The sequence below is a fragment of the Phaenicophaeus curvirostris genome, chromosome 17 (assembly GCF_032191515.1).
Source record: "Phaenicophaeus curvirostris isolate KB17595 chromosome 17, BPBGC_Pcur_1.0, whole genome shotgun sequence".
Taxonomy (NCBI): Eukaryota; Metazoa; Chordata; class Aves; order Cuculiformes; family Cuculidae; genus Phaenicophaeus; species Phaenicophaeus curvirostris.
The window spans coordinates 10,043,759-10,060,344 of NC_091408.1; the positions used below are offsets into that span (position 1 = coordinate 10,043,759).

Below are 16,586 nucleotides of genomic sequence, written 5' to 3' on the forward strand. Positions count from 1 at the left end.
TCATTTTAGAAGCTATGAATGTGCTGTTCTACAAATTAAAAAGCAGCAAGTATTTTTAAAATTCATCTTGGTGAAATACGCAAATCATTTTTGTGCAAGTCATTCTAATGATAAACTTTCCTATATGTAACATAGGCTACCCAGAGATATCCTTGAAATGTTTTTGTTGCTTACTATATGTTGAGTGTTCCAGAGTTCTTGGTGGTGTCGTGTCTTGTTCCCCCTTCCCAGGATACCAAGTATTCATGCTTTCCCACCATCCTCACTGTTAACAGAACCTAACCTTGTCTTGCCAGACATTAGAGGATTTTAAAATAATGACTTGGCTCAAAAATTGGAACAGTCGTTTGACAAAATAGTGCTCCCTGAATCTGTGGGCAGCTAATGTGTCAATTGCCTTATACTTGTTTCTGAAATGGCAGTAACTTCAGTGTGGTTTAAATATCTGAAGCTGTTTGAGGGTATTTATTGTGTAGTAACGATGGATCATGCAGAAACTTCTAGTTTGTTCAAATACAATACAGAAAATAACTGTATCTTTAATTTCTGCACTTTATAGGTGAATGCTGAAACTTAATTTGTCTCTAGGGTTCTAGAGATGGATTGGATTCTAGGCTATTTTAACACCTGTGGTTGAATATTGACTACTTTCTCTTTTACTCCCAGTGTGTTTAAACATAGACTGAAATAATTGGGAATGCAGTTTTATTAATGCAGCTGGCTAGGCAATAATGTCTTTTTAAGCACTTCTGACTTCAGTAGCAGCATTACTGAGAGTAGGGCTCAATCTTACAAAGGTACAAGACAAGGTTTTAAAGAGATTTTAATTTATTTTCAGTAAAAATAAACTGCAGTAGGACTAGTAAAACACTATCAGGTGCCAAAGTCTGCAATTTGTACAAATTCTGCTTGCTTCAAATGCAGGAAGATGCCTTATAGCCAGGCTTAATAACCCGGCCTTGGTTGGTCCTGATGGTTTTGTTTGCGTAGAAGTAGATATGAGGACACCTGCTGATGAATTTAACATCGTAATCATTAACTTTTGATAAACATCAAAATAGTATCTTAACAGGTAGTTAAGGCCTTAATTTATAATTTTCAAGACTACACTAACAATTGGGTTTTTTTCCAGGAATAAGCTTGTATTAGTGTTACCAAGTGTCTCATTCACAAATTGTAAACACCCGAATCTGTTGTATTTTAACATGTAAACGATGAATTTTGTTTTTCATATGTAGTAAGGCAGCTTGTATCAAACACAAGTTCCCTGGTACCAAGAACTCAAAAAATTAAAATTATTAACAACACTATGCAGGCATGAGCATGTTGTAAATCTTCATTGTTTTTGATGCATCATGCTTGAAAAATATCCTTATGTTAAGGGCAAAGTCTGAATGAGTCTGAATAGTTGAATTTGTTACTAAATGTCTTGGAACTTGTTTAACTTAAAAATTTAAATGAAAAGTGAGGGATTAATTTGTGTGTAATACCTTCATCATGGAAAGAACTGTGGTTAGGGCTGTGCAGAGGAGGAAGGGTGAAGTTTAGAGTTATGCCATCTTTTTTCTCACTTGGTATTCTGTGTAGAGGGGGGAGGTATTAGGTTTGGAAGCATCTGCAGCCTGCGCAGAGCTTCCCTGCCTGTGAAGGAGTAACTGCAGCCTGACCAACTGTACCAGTGAGGAGTAGGGATTTCCCAGTTAAGAGAATCTGCTGGATCCAGGTGGTAGATGCTGTGCTCTATGGCTAATGATGAGTCATGCTCACCTTGGACTTCCCACAACACAAATGCTATGCCTTATGCGGCTTCCTTTCTCAATGCTTTCCCATAAATAATTTATTGAAAAAAGTTTAATGTTACTCAAAACTTTTCTCTACAGAAAAGACAGTCTGATTCAGAGTTCAGAAAACTCAACTTGATACCTTATTAAAACTGAATTGCAACTATTAGTGTATCAAATTGAGCTTGTAGGGGCAATAACAGTATAAACAGCCTTACTTTTGATTTATTTCCAGTACAGATCGTCATCAGCTTTCAACGCTGAATACTGAAACAGTGGTGTGGGTGTTTTAAAAAAAACAAACCTTGCTCTGGTTCAGTCTCTGGCTATCTTTGTTTATGCCTTTTTGTTCTCAGTACACCTATCTGTTCTGGCTGCCCCAGCTTGTTCATAGCAAGCTGTTTCCTAACCTGTCTATGGCAAGCTAGCATCGTAATTTTGATTAGCCAAACTAATTTCAAATTGTTCATGAATCACTGAGGTCTTGTCTGTGTATACACTTGCACGAGTTTAGAGAAATAAGGTGTACATAAAGGATTTTTTTAAAAAAATTGCTTTTATGACTTATTTGGGATTTATTTTAAAAATCTTCCTAATTAGATTTAGGGAGAATTACTCTTTAAAATAGAAACAAGAGGAAATACCTATCTTTCTAACTAAATCTTTGACAATGTATCATTTTCAGAGTCAGGAGATAAGGAAAACTAACTGAAACAGATGAGAATTATTTTGGTTGATGAAGGAATGTTTCAAGTAACCAGCTGTAGATTGGATTCTGCACGTAAGTGATTTTTCAGACTACAGTTCATATGAAAGCAAGGTTCTGTGTCAAGGAAGCAGCTTGTGCAATTATTTAAAAAGGACACAATTCTTAAAGTTCTGAAAACTTACAAGGACAGGAGCAAAAAAAATGCTCCCTATATTTAAGAGCAGCATAGTTATTAGTAGCTACAGCTATGCATCAGATTGCTGATCACTGGTGCAATTTTCAAATATGCAAATTAAAGTATGGAATATCTTTGTCCACTACTATCCCATTAGTTATTAACCACTGACTTAAGCCCTGCTCATATTTGAAAGACTTGTTTGTGTAACTAGTTTGCTATATTCCCCTAATGAAAATGCAGCCTATGTTAGATCCCTAAATAAACTACATTTGTAGAAATACTTTTTTGAAGTATTAATAGTGAAGCTAGGGTTTGTGGGGTATAGTTTGTCCTGCTTTTAGCCCACATAGTGGCAAATGTTTTAAGTACAAACAAGATGTTGGCACAATTCTGGATTAGTTATATGCAGCAAATGTTTCTGTTTGGTGAAGATGTCTGATTACGGCAAGTATTTAATGAACTTTCTAGTCTTAAACTTAGTGTCAGCTTTCAGGCTGGAGAAGTCTATTTTCTTGTTGTTATCAGTCGATTCTACAAATTTACATTACTCAATTCACTGTATTGTAAATACTAACCATTGTATCAAGGTGTGCAATTTATGAGTTAACAGAGAAGCTAATACTGTCACAAATTGTTGTCTACTCATGTTGTGCTGGCTGTCCTCATTTCAAGTAGCTAAAAGTATATAGTCTTTTAATGCTGTTTTTCCATAAAAGCAATTATAGCTATGTAAACATCAACAAAGATGGACTGGACATTAAAATGAATTAATATTTTGCATTCTTTGGAGGATATTTCTCAAGATTATTCTGCTAGGTATAATTAAAGTTACATTGCTTCATATAAATAGTGCTTATCAGTTTTAATGTTTGCTGGTATATGAACCACTGTTGGCTTTCTGAGCTTCAGCAGCATCACTTAGAATGAAATTCCATCCTAGTGGAAGAGAATTGCGCCGTACTAATGGTTTTAAACAGGATGGTTGGTGAATCTTCAGAACTGTTCAGAGGCCTACATTATCCTAATGTAAGTATTTCTGTAGGGGGAGGGTGGTGGTCTAGGAATTGTTATGTAAAGAAGGTAATCAGTCTCATAATAAATGCAACTTGGCATGCCCCACCACTGCAGTTAGGAAATACATGTTATGTGAGTTCTGGTCTAAGCAAATGCTGTTCCATGGAAAATATCTGTTGGAAGAATCTAGAAAACTGTGATATCTGGTTAAGCTACTGAAAAGTCATTATTAGGCAATAATTCCTTTATATATATAGTAACAAACTTGAACAACTTAATGAAACCTGTCACATTAAAGAATGAGTAGCTTAATAGACCTGGCTTGTACTCTGAACTGTCTAGCCTTGCTTGGACTTTTTGCCAGCACCATGCTGTGTGTGATGATCTGAATGTCCTCTGTACTGAGCACTGCAGGTATGGGAGGAAAAAAAGCTTTACTTTTACTAAACACCTAATTGCTGATCCTTCCAGGTCCTGCCTGTGACCCTGAACAGTTTGCAGGTCACCAGTACTACACATGAGCTGGCAAATGCATTTCTTGTAATAAGCAAATCCAGTAAGAAAAGTACAATTACTTATCCTGGCAATGCTTAATGACAACAGCTAATATGAGCTAGGGGCTATACTGTCTGTTGACCAATAAAAGGTTTCAGGAATTTTCAGTCCTTCCAAGTGTGCAAAAATAGGAGTTTTCTTAACCATGTAGCTAAGATTTCCAGCTAATGTTAGTGCTGTGATACGATATGAAGATTGCACGGCAATCAGTATTTCTCAATGCTTGCTCTGCCATGAGTTTCCTTTCATCTTGAGAGTGGTGCCCTGGCACAGGGCTCCAGCACAGCTTCTGCAGTTGGCCCTATCTCTTTTGAGGTAAAACCTCAGAGTAAAGTCTTGCAAGAAGACATGCAATTAGTAGCCATACTCTGCCAGATTATTTTTAGATTCTTCTTTTTAGCTGTATTGGTTCTTTGTGTAATCATTAAATTTTTTTCCTAACTCATGCTGCCTTTGCTGTTTACCTCAGTGATGCCAAAATCTTCTGGCACACTAATCAGGTAGTGTGAATCCAGCAACTAGAGTCCTTGAAGGAAAGGTTTTCCAGGAGAGCAGCTTCAAGACATGCCTATTCTGCTTTAGTGAAATCCTCTTCAGGCATCGTTACTGTTTGGATAGTAAAACATCTCCTGGTTTTAAATAAATTTGCCTTCTAATAGTGAGAGATTGAATGATACTTGGCAGTGCTTTATGCTCTCTTTTCTCTCCATTTTCAGGGTTTGTTCCGTTAGTGGGGAGGAAATGAAGTGAACTGTGTGAATTGTTGGACATCAAATTACAGGAATGTGTTGCTTTCTGATAGGTGATCTACAATGTGCAGCAGAAAAAATGTATCTCGTCACACTGTAGCGTTGTAACATGTCTCAGTCCTCTCAGAAATGCTGGTTCTGAATGACTGCGCTGTTGCACAGCAAAAGTGACCCGATCCACAGGATCCCGTGCCACATACACCAGGCTTGCACAGTGATCTTCAAGATCAGTTAAGGTGATGTGCCTTTTTTGTTGCTATTAAAGCTGTGATTCTTTGTGCCACGATACCACATGCTCACACTCTTATCCTTAGTGTCCCTGTCTCCCGGTGTGTTGCATGTCTGAGAGATTTAGGAAATCTGGGAGATTTGCTACTTTTCAAACCCTAAGACCCATTTGAGCAAGTCTTCTCCTGTACAAGACGCTAACCAAACTTCATAAATAGTCTATAATGCTTCTTATGGTAACTTTTTCCAGTTTAAAATGAAAATATTAGTGAAAAATAATCAGGGTTCAGTTTGCAACTGAAATTCTTCACCAAGAATGTTGCTTGAGTGAAGAGGAGGAAGGGTCTTGAACTGATAGAAAGTGACAAAGTGGTATTGAAACAACTCAAGACCTGGGTGTGTTAGGGGTGCTCCTAAAATGAATCTTCTGGCTTAGTTTTGCTGAAAAGGTTGTTGCCTACTCTGAGACCACTCAGCAAGACATATATATCAAACCACGGTAAGGGGCCGTGACAGGAATTTGCTTCCAAAGTGCACTTTTGATCCAACTTCACACACTCGCAGAGATGTGCCTGAAGGCTTTCTGATTAGTATGCAGAGTTTGGTTCTGTGTGAAGTTGCTGACCTTTTGATTAGTTACAAGGGTTATGAGTCATTTATTTCAATAAGCTGGCATGACAGGGAGTAGTGAAGCATAGGAAACATCCAATGTCCCCCAAGCATTCAAAAATAACTTTAGTAGATGTTGTCCTTGCCTTTCCTCAAAAACCTAAGTCTGAGGTTCATTTGAAGTTGCCTTCTGGTGTTAGTCCCTTTTGGATTAAACTTGACATTTTAAAAGTTGCTCTCAGGGGACTAGACAATACTTGGGAGTGGGGGGGGGGGGAGGTGTGTGACAACACATGACATGACAGATGACATAGTTGTTAGCAAAAGCTGAGATGCCACGATGTCACGTAACCATATGGTTTCAGACTGGAACTTCCTGGGTTTGCTTACATCAAAGCTGATGCTCACCATTTTCTTCACAAACAGCAAAGTTGTGGAACCTTTACTTCCCATTTTGTTGGATTTTCCTTGTTCTGTTCTTAATAACTTTAGGACTGTACAGCTCATCCCGTGTCCTAAAATGGGAAATGATAATGTCTTTTTAGGACAGAAATGTACCTTCTAGGGGAAAACGTACTTCTAAGAAACCACACCAGTAGCTGGAAATGTGTCTTTTGTGGTCTTAAGTGGTAGTTATTTCATCTGCACGTGGGCAGCTGCAAGAGGGGGATGAGCTAAGGGAGAAAGTGGGAGTGAGGGAGCAAACTGCAGCTCTCCGTCTTTATTTCTGGCCTTAAAGCATCCCTGAACCCTTCCCCTGTCAGAATTTACTTGAGATGCAGGAGCTGCTGGGTGGTGCCCCCTGAGCACCAGCAGAGGAGCCATTAGCACAGTGCGGTGAACTCGATGTTACCTTACGTTACCTCTCATTTCTGCCTCCTGACGCCAATGGCTGGATTTAAAAAGAAGAGAGTAGAGTGAAATTTCTCTTGTTTGGACTAATTTATTCGTCTTAGCTAAATTTGGCAGAATGCAGCAGTTCTTTCAGTAGTGTGAATGTGTGCTGGCTGAACAGAACGTAGGGTTGTGTTCCCTGAGCCAGCCACGCACGATTGGTGTCCGAGGTGCCTAGTTCTGGGTTGCCTTCGGGCCCCGCTCCTGCAACCCGCTCCTCGGGAAGGACCCTCTCCTTTGTGAAATTTTCGTGGTGTGCGGGGCCGAGCAGCAGCTGCCCAGCCCGGGCTCTGCAACCGAGCGCTAGGGCGCTGCGGGGCACTCCTAGAGCGCTCCCGTCCCACCAAAGCCCTGCAGAGAGCTTGAGGGGTGCTGCTGCGGGGAAGGGATGGTGCGGGGCACTCCTAGGGCGCTCCCGTCCCACCAAAGCCCTGCAGAGCTTGAGGGATGCTGCTGCGGGGCAGGGATGCTCTCATGGGAGGGGATGCCGCTGCGGGAGGGATGCTTCTGCGGGAAGCGGTGCCGATGCCATTGCAGGAGAGGTGGTGCTGCGGGGAGGGATGCTACTGAAGGAGGGGGTGCCGGTACTGCTGCGGGAGGGGTTATGTTGCGGGGAAGGGATCCCGCTGCGGGAGGGATCCTGCTGTGGGGAAGGGATGCTATTACGGGAGGGGTTGCTGCTGCGGGAGGGATGCTGCTGAACAATGGGATGCGGGTGCTGCTGTGGGGAAGGGGTGCTGCTGCGGGAGAGATGCTATTACGGGAGGGGATGCCGCTGCGGGAAAGGGATGCTACTGCGGGAGGGAGTGCCGATGCTGTTGCGGGAGAGATGGTGCTGCGGGGAAGGGATGCCTCTGCGGGAAGGGCTTGCTGCTGAAGGAGGGGGTGCTGATGCTGCTGCGGCGGGAAGGGTGCCGGTGTGTGTGTGGGGGGGATGCCGCTGCGGGAGGGGATGCTGCTGAGGGAGGGATGATGATGCGGGGAAGGGATGCCGCTGCGGGGAAGGGGGTGCTGCTGCGGGAGGGATGCTGCTTCGGAGGGGAAGATGATGCGGAGAAGAGATGTTGCTGCGGGAGGGGATGCTGCTGTGGGGAGAGGTTACCGCTGCGGGAGGGATGATGATGCGGGGAAGGGATGCCGCTGCGGGAGGGATGATGATGCGGGGAAGGGATGCTGCTGCGGGAGGGATGATGATGCGGGGAAGGGATGCCGCTGCGGGAGGGATGATGATGCGGGGAAGGGATGCCGCTGCGGGAGGGATGATGATGCGGGGAAGGGATGCTGCTGCGGGAGGGATGCCGCTTCGGGGAGGAAGATGAAGCGGGGAAGGGATGCCGCCGCGGGGAGCGATGCCGCTGCGGGAGGGCTGCTCCCGGCGCCGGTCCCGCCCGCCGCGCTACCTTAAGGGGCTGGTTGACATCAGCGGCGCGGGGCGGGCGGCGGGGGTGGGATTTCCTGTGCTGGAGGTCAGCTGCCGCCGCCGCCGCGTCCCTCCCCGCCGCCCGCTGCCGCTCTCCCCGTGCCGGAGGGTCCCCGCGGCCGCCCCGCTCTCGGCTCGGATTTACCTAGTGATGTGTAAACTACAGGATGCCCAGCAGCACCGGCAAGAGGTTTAAACCTACGAAATACATCCCCGTCTCCACGGCGGCTGCCTTGTTAGTGGGTTCGACTACTTTATTTTTTGTTTTCACGTAAGTACGGCCGCGCCGGGGCCGGGGAGGGGGCGGCGGGCGTCACAGCTCCGGGGGGTCCCGCGGCGCCGTCCCCTGCCCGGCTTCGCTCGGCGGGGCTTTTTCCTCATCCTACCGTATCCCAAACCGTGCCCGGCGCTCGGATCCACCATTTCGTGGCTCGCCCGGCCCCGGCGGGCTCCTGCCGCTCGGGCTCGGGGATGCGGGATGCGCTGCGGGGTCGCTCGGCTGCGGGGTCGCTCCGAGCCGCCTCCGGCAGCGCCTTCCCGGGTGGAAGGGATCCTGTGCCAAGCGTGACGGATTCTACGTGTTTTTATGTAACTGTCCCTAAAAGACTGAGCGTCTAATGAGCCAATTTAGATTTGCTTGAAGGAAGGAGGGGGAAACTTTTATTTTCTCCTTTCTGCTTCCCCTTCTCCCGTTCTTTTCTCCCTTAAACCGCTCTGTCAGGCGGCTTGCGGACCTCTCACAGTTCCATTAGCCGGAGCGGCTGTGGGCTTTGCTCTCTGCTTCCTTTTATATAAACTTGAGTTCTGCAGCTCGCGAACCCTTCCCTGCAGAGGCGTTGGTGCTGCGAGAGAGATGCTGCAAAGCTCTGCTCTGGAAGGAGCGTTGCCTAAGCTGCTCTTTGGGAAGGTGAAGAGATTGCTGCTGGGTGCTGAGATTTATCGTTCCGTCTATTTGGAAACTGCTCGCCTTGTTTCGCCATTGCTAATTTTTAACTGGGCTCGGTGAAGCTGTTGGAAGCAGAAGGCTCTGTAACAGTGGGAGTGTGTGTCTGTGATGCCTTTACCCTTCTTGCTTTGGCTGTGATGAGGTTCTCGATGTTTCAGAGTGCTCGTTGCTGATGTGCTAATCTTAACGCAGGATTTCAGAATAAAATGCAAATGTTGTTTTGTCTTACCATGTCTTAAATTGGAATAGGTTTTGACACTGAGTTATGCGCTTGACTCAATGTGATTTGATTTCTCATTGCTTGTTTTTAATGTGTTTGAGATGAAGTACTGGTCAATCCTTTCAGGATATTGCACTGTTTCAAGAACTGATACAAGCCCCAGAAACGGGTACAAGTATAAGCCTATCATTCATCATTTGGGCATCTAATTATAGTTTGGCGCTCCCAGGCAAACACAAGACAGAGTTGGCTTCTGCGATGAACTTGCTTGACACCGGTGTGGATGTTTTTTAAGCAGTTTCATGGCCAAAAAAGAGGTCTTAATGCCAGCATTTAGTTTTCCTGCACCTTGAGAAATGGATGTATGCTAAGGTTGTTTTGAAAGCTGTATGTTTGTTTTCACATGATACTTCCAATGTAGAGCCACAGATTGCTTAGAGATGTAAGACTTCTCTGGTAACACAGTTGTTGCTGAAACATCCTTTTGGCAGCAGGACATCAACTGAAATGTTTGTTTTAGAATTCGTTACTGTAGGAAAGAAGCTATTAGCTTTAGTCTATTTCTGAATTTCAAGCTGAACTCCTCTCCCTGTTATCAGTGAATAATTGCATGCTAAATAAAGTATTTTTAGGATCTCTCCATATTGTAACTTGGCCTGTGCCTCCTGAAGTGTTAGGAAGCTTTTTTGAGGTCTGTCCCAGACATACGTTCTCGGCTGCTGCCAAGTCTTGCGTGTAATAAAAGTAACACGTAATTGAGCAACTGTTGTCAGGCAATATCTGAAGGCCTGTCCATTCAAAAATACTCAGATAGATTTGTATGGAATTACTGTTGTGTTTGGGTTTTTTTTATGCTGAGTGGTTTTAGTAAAATCTATTTTTGTCTTGGAATCAAAGCAGCGGTACATATGAGATTAGCGTCTTCTCTGTGTGGTGGGTTTTTTTTTCCCTGCTCCTGAGTGTCTCCATTTTTAATCTTTTTCCACAGGCAGTGTTTTTTGTGTCCCGAAGGTCTTTTTGTTGTGATATGTTATTTGGGGCTGAGACAGACCTGAATTTTCAGGGGTGTTGATTTGCACAACTCTTTAGTTGTTATATGTAGATCTCTGATATGCAGCAGTTGAGACGCTGGCCTGCAAGTGCTTTAAGCAGTGTTATAGGTACAATCCATGTTTGCTTGTCATAGCATGAGAACTTCATCAGGTGAAGTTTTCCATGTGTCTTTATTAATTCCTTGTTTGTGTCATTAAGCTTTAAGACTGCTGTGTCTGTTAATGAATTTACCTGTGAATAAATGTGTGAACCTGATGGTGGATGGGACTTAAGATATCAGATTCTGGGTACAGATCAGCTCGGTGGGTTAGCAGAGTCTTGAGCAATTTCAGTGCGATGGAACTGAATAATGGAGGTTAATGTATGCAGAAAAATTGAATAATAACTTCTCTTAAACCACTTACTGAATGGAAAGAAGCAGCCTCCTAGGGCACTGTAAATGTCTCTGAGTAACATGTATGACAAACAGGCTCTGACTCTGCTTTCTCCTTGGATGTGTTTGTGGGCTCAAGCCACGTGTTAGGAGTGTCTCCTGCTGGATGAAAAGCTCTTTGAGCGTGAAGGCAGGGTTAGCTTTTTAGCAACCTAGTCTTTATTTTTAGCTTTTGTCCAAACACCTTTGCTAGACAGCAGCACATAAAGAGTGTTTAGTGTATCTGCTATTAGCTCATGGTGGTGTTGCTTAGTGGTACTTTTATACTTCAATTTGGGAAAATTCCATTATAATTCTCTTTGATTCTTTTTACTCAGCTAACTATTTAGGATTTACTGTATTGCTGTTATATTCCTTTGGGTTTTATGAGGGGGAACTAAATTATTTAGCTATCAAGATTATTGCCTGGCAGGGCAACTAAATATTACAGTTGTAGGCTTTTAGCTCACCATGTGTTTTCCTTTACGAATAAATACAAGTGAGTAGGTGGTCTAATTTGTCGCAGTAGGAGAGTAAACAAGTATTAACTCTAAGCATTACGATGGAATGTATCAATAATGCCATATATAATAATTAGGTTAATTTAATTATAGGAACAAATCAAATGGCTTAATGAAGAAAGAACCAATTCTTCTTGACATAGCAAGAATCTGGAGTGATGCAGTTGTAGCAGACCTGAACTTATTTCTACCAAAACGAATTTTCTTATTACTTCTGCTGAGGCTTTTGTTAGAGATAGCAATTTAACCTACTTCAGTGAAGTCTGGGCTCTTATGCCTCGGACTACCACTACTATGATGTAAACCTTAGTGTGTTCGTTCAAAGAACCTGAGTTTTGAGAACTTCCCACCTCATTTTAGGTTGTGTAACTTAAGTATTAGTGAAGAACGCAGCTTAATTATCAGCAAGCTTCATGCTGTAAAGCATGACATCACCCAATGAACTATTATTCTGGAGCTAGTAGTTCTCTTCACCTGTTTAAATTGTGCTACTTCCTGTAGTTTTTAGTGCTAAGAACCTCAGAGTTAGTTTAGCAGCTGCAATGCTGGCATCTATAGATTACACGGCAAGCTAAAAATGGAAGGCTTTAAGGAAAAACTGTGCCTCATTTCTATGAGGAGAAAAGAGCTCTTTATGCTCTCACTGAATATTGTAGACTAGAAATTTCTGATAAAATACCCATTTTAAGACTGTTTTCTGTAGAATGCAGTCACTTGAGCATCTTTGAAGTACAGCAGAAACTTGTAATCCACAGCAAAGATCCAGGTACCACTGCTTCTTTGATAGAATGGCAGTAATGCTGCTATCGTTCCCTTAAATGGAGTGATACAATGGGTAATTCTCCAGGTGAAATGAAAGCCCAAGTAAGGTGAAAACTCATTCAGCCAGGACTGAAAATGAGACTTCAACTTTGTTCTTAGGAGTCATAATGGGAGATAATCATAGGTATACGCCGCAGACATATGCAGTTGGAACTCTAATGGAGTCTGGGACACTGGGGGATTTCATATCGATAACTCTCAGGAAGCAATAGAGAAGTGATAAATGGGTGTAAAAGAGCAACTGAGGTTGAAGTCACAGTAGGGATGGAAAAAAAATAGAGAAATAGCCTATGCTCTTGCTCTTCAGATGGTGGAAGGAGGAAGGGCGGCGGGCAGGCTGTATTCGGTAGCAGGACCGGGGGATTTACTGACCACCATGCAAACAACACTATATAGAGAAAAAAGGATGTGCAAAATGTGTACATCGTTTTAATCAGCTGAATTTCAAATCTGGCTTCACAAAACATTGATTTCAAGGAATGCAGGATAGCTTCTGGAGGTATCTTAACATTTTTAAGTCTTAAATACATCTTCAATGCCAGATTTTCCCTGTCCACTCATCTCGCGATCTAGAAAAGGCAGGACTTGCCAGGCTGACCTGAGTCATCTCAGTTGTTATGTCTGTCAGCTTCTGAAAGATGTTTGTTCTTGTTATGACAAAGAAATGTCCTTTTAAGCTGTGGCAATTTCATTTCGGTATTTAATTTTGGTAAAGTGAATGTAGACAAACTTATGCACGATAAAAAGACAGGAAGTCTCAACAGGAAAATCCATTTAACTGAAGTGTGAAAAGTCTGGTGGTTGTTTTTTTTATGCTGGAACACAGTCAGTTTTACTGCTGTTAACCAGTATGTTCTGTCATCTTTGCTTCCAAGGGGGCCAGCAAAGTTGGCAATACAGGACATTTCTGAAAGCTGTTAAAGTAATTCCTTTAGGAAAAAAAAAGACAAACCAATGTTTATTATCATCAGGAATCTTTCTCTCTCTCTCAGACTGCAGGAAGAAAATAAAGGAGAATAGTTTTTGATGGTAGTAAATAGTTAAGATATCTTCATTGGTGGCGTGCACGGCTATCTGCATGCAGCCATCCAAGTGGCGTTTCCATGCTCGCTGTAGATCTAGTTTTAAACTAGCAGAAGAGCTACTGCAATGAGAAGTATCCTTGTACGTGGGCCATCCACAGTTGTAGTCAGTGTGTGATTTATGCAAGTAGCAACCTCCTTTCTATTTTTCCTAATGAGCAAAGATAAAGGATGTATGGAAATAGCAATGAAAGTGTCTCAGTTAGATCAGGGTGGGCCTGTCAGTCTCTGTACATGAATACACAAGCAACTTTTCTATTTTTGTTTAAAGTCCTTTCCAAGATTTAAATACTGTCTGTGTTTGTCCAAGTATGCCACACGTACTCTTATAGATAGAAGCACTTAGTACAGCATTGTTCAAGCAGTGTGGCCACTCAAGTCTGTTTGGTAGCAATGCAGACTAAGATATGCTACTGTTCAAAACACAAATAAAACTGAAATTGAGAGACAGAGACTTTTGATGACCTTGGAGATCTGATCTTTGATGTTCATTACCTGTGACTGTTGCAGATTATACACTTACAGTTTTGTGTACACAATTTATTCCGTTACTAGGTGGTTCTTAGCTGAAATCAGCCATGGGACATAGGGACCCATGTGGCATAGGGACCTACATGGACCTCTGAAAGATGACCTGGAACAGGTTTTCTGTTCTTACTTGACTTAGCGTATAAGCTCCAAGGAAACTTTTCAGGCCTACAAAGGGAAAATGTGAGTTTTGTTCAGCATGTATTGAAAGATGTCTGGAATAGAGTAATAAAATTGATGAGCCAATTTAGAGCATGAAACAGATGCATACTGGAGTGGGGAGAAGTATCTTAAAAGCTGAATCAGTGCTACACTGGTGTAACCAGTGCAAATGTGGAACAGTGATTTACTGACCTTTGATTTGAGCCAGTAGGTACAAGACTTTTCTCACTAATCCGAAAGTAATGTTCAATTTGGCCACACTGTTACAGAGCTACTATAAGTTGATAGTTTGTAAGTGGGAGCTGCTAATGAATTTAAAAGGAAAAGGCATGGAGGTTGAAACAGTAATTCTGCAGTTTTTAATGCAATTTCTGTATTATTCTTTTGCAGAGAATACCATAGATTGGAAACCCATAGTCAGCCTAGATCTTTTTTTACCACAGGAGAAGTGGTTTGGGGGGGTCCTGGCTCTGTCATGCAGTAATAAAAAAAATGAGTACACCACAGCAGTGTATACTACATAAATCTTCAGCCAGTAATCTTGTATCCAGAAAGAGGATTTAATTAGTCACTGATTGTTCTTCTGCAGTTGCTAATGCAATTTAGCTAGACTTACTTCAAAGCTATCCAAAGTCCCTAAAATTCTGAGCTCTAAACCTATTACACAGACATTAGTGGGTACTTTACTCTTTGCTTTTCTCAGGATGGGTATTATGGAATAAACTGTACAGTAACCCATACTTAGATATTGCAGTGGTTACCATGGTTTTCTGTTTGTAGAAGTGTAAACGCAGAATTTGTGGACTTCAGATGTGAAGTCTTTATGAAATATCTGTACTTTACTGCTGTGTGTTGAGATCATCCACTAGCAAAGGAAAGTGGAGTCAGGTCCAGAAAAAAGACCACTTGAATTTTAGTTCTAAACACCAAAGCAGCTGTTTCTAGTATATGTGTGCACCATTTTGTTAAGTACTTTAATAGTATGTGAAGTCACATAACTAAGAAATAATGCCCTTTGTGCGAGAGGACAACAAGCTTTATGGAGCAAAGCAGGCAAAAGGTAGATGAGAATACTTGAAATACAGATTTTTGTAAGGCTGCATATAAAATGATGTCATTATTTTTTGATGAAGAGAGGCGTTCAGAGAGGCTGACTGCTTGGTAATTCCCATGGAAATAAGGTTTGTATGTGCCGCTTTGATATTACTGCTCTCCAGAAAAAAACTGTACACACTCAGACTAAACCAATTGCAGAATATTCTTCAGTGAACAAATTACTTTTTAAGTTAGAGCCTAACAAAGCAAACTTGAAACTGCTTAAATATATAAGGGCTTTCATAAATAAAGTCAGACAAAGCCTTACTCTCCCAGGATTCTTAAAACTAAATTGGCATTTACATTAGCTCTCTTTCATGTCTTGAGGGAAATAATCCAATGTAATATCTATATCAATACAATTTAAGTACAGTGCTGGGAATAAGGAAAGCTTGGACATTTTTATAAACAAGCATAATTTTAATTTAAACTCAGGTCAGTCACAGAAGTGTTTCAAAATGGAAAAGTTCAGCTTAAAACTTTTCTGCCTACTCTGATCACAGTCGACTGGGAGAGGCAGGTATTTTCTTATGGAAAAACACTTCCTCTCCCATTTTTTGGCCAGTTCAGTTTCAAAAGATATTTGGGATTGTTTTCATTGTGTATAACCTCCCTTTCAGTTTTTTCTCATGAGTGAGATCTCATTTTGCATGTTTAGCTTTCTCTGAAGATTAATGTTTGCCCTAGCAATAAGACTCTCCAGATGTGTTCTGATCTAATAACACTGAGCAGCAGTGGTTAACCCTTGTCTGCTGTCTGTGCTGAACCACCTCCCATGCTTTACCAAACCCAGCATTAGAATATGTAGTTCCTTGGCTCCAAGCAGCTGGAAGCATTATTTGGTAGGTGGGCACACTCTCTCTCCGTGGGGTTTGCAGCTGGCATTAAGCTCAGGAACTGCTCTCCCTCCGTGGGGTTTGCAGCTGGCATTAAGCTCAGGAACTGCTGCCCAAAGACTTCCCACTACCTGTGACTTCAACCAGTAACTCTTAAGATCTTTAGACCATAAGTCTCACATCGATCTTTTCTCTTTGAAGACCTTCCTGCAACCCTAGCCTTATCAGCTGGCCACATGGAAGCAAATTTACTTTCTAATGGATCCTTCCTTGAATGTAGATTGAGGTTTGTGGTTCGAGTTGGCAATCTAAGTTCATTTTTAGGGGTTGTACAGACATTAGCTCATTAGTTTTGTCCTTGTGCTTTACGTCTGTGACTCGTGAAGGTCTCTAGGATGGAGCTGGGATCTGGCATAGCAGGACTCATTTTCTTTCGTTATATCATGACATGTAGCCCTGATGTTACTCTGGTTAAAAGTTACTAGCAAGGCTCCAAAGGCATGAACAGTTCCTGCATATGTGCATTTCTGGTTAAAGAATCTTGCCTCCGTTTTTAACTTCTGTCTAGGTGACAACTGGAATTTCCCATTCTCATAGATTTATCGAATGAGGAATGTTATCCTGGTCCCTGCTCCCAAATCAATTCTGCTTCTTGCCCGCCTTCAGTTACAACTTCTGGAGCTGGCCTTGAACCAGGTTGAATGCTTAAAACTTTGAGAAGCGTGCAGAAGCCAGTGAAAACTGCTGCAGATAGAGCCACAGCAGTGAACAG

General features: G+C 42.3%; 2 protein-coding genes across 6 annotated transcripts in view; both read left to right on the top strand.

The window, feature by feature from the left end:
• Window positions 1-16,586, top strand: part of TANGO2 (transport and golgi organization 2 homolog) — a 167,728-nt gene that overhangs the window by 71,553 nt on the left and 79,589 nt on the right. The window lies entirely within an intron of this gene.
• ZDHHC8 (zinc finger DHHC-type palmitoyltransferase 8) overlaps window positions 8,210-16,586 on the top strand; it is a 130,887-nt gene continuing 122,510 nt past the window's right edge. For 4 of the 5 annotated variants that reach the window (XR_011338659.1, XR_011338660.1, XM_069871084.1 and 1 more), the window contains exon 1: window positions 8,210-8,408. Coding sequence is in view for 2 of the 5 variants with exons in the window: in XM_069871084.1 (XP_069727185.1) it covers window positions 8,305-8,408 (104 nt within the window). In the remaining 3 variants the exon portion in view is untranslated. The remainder of the gene's footprint in view (window positions 8,409-16,586) is intronic. The other variant, XM_069871085.1, reaches the window with a different exon arrangement.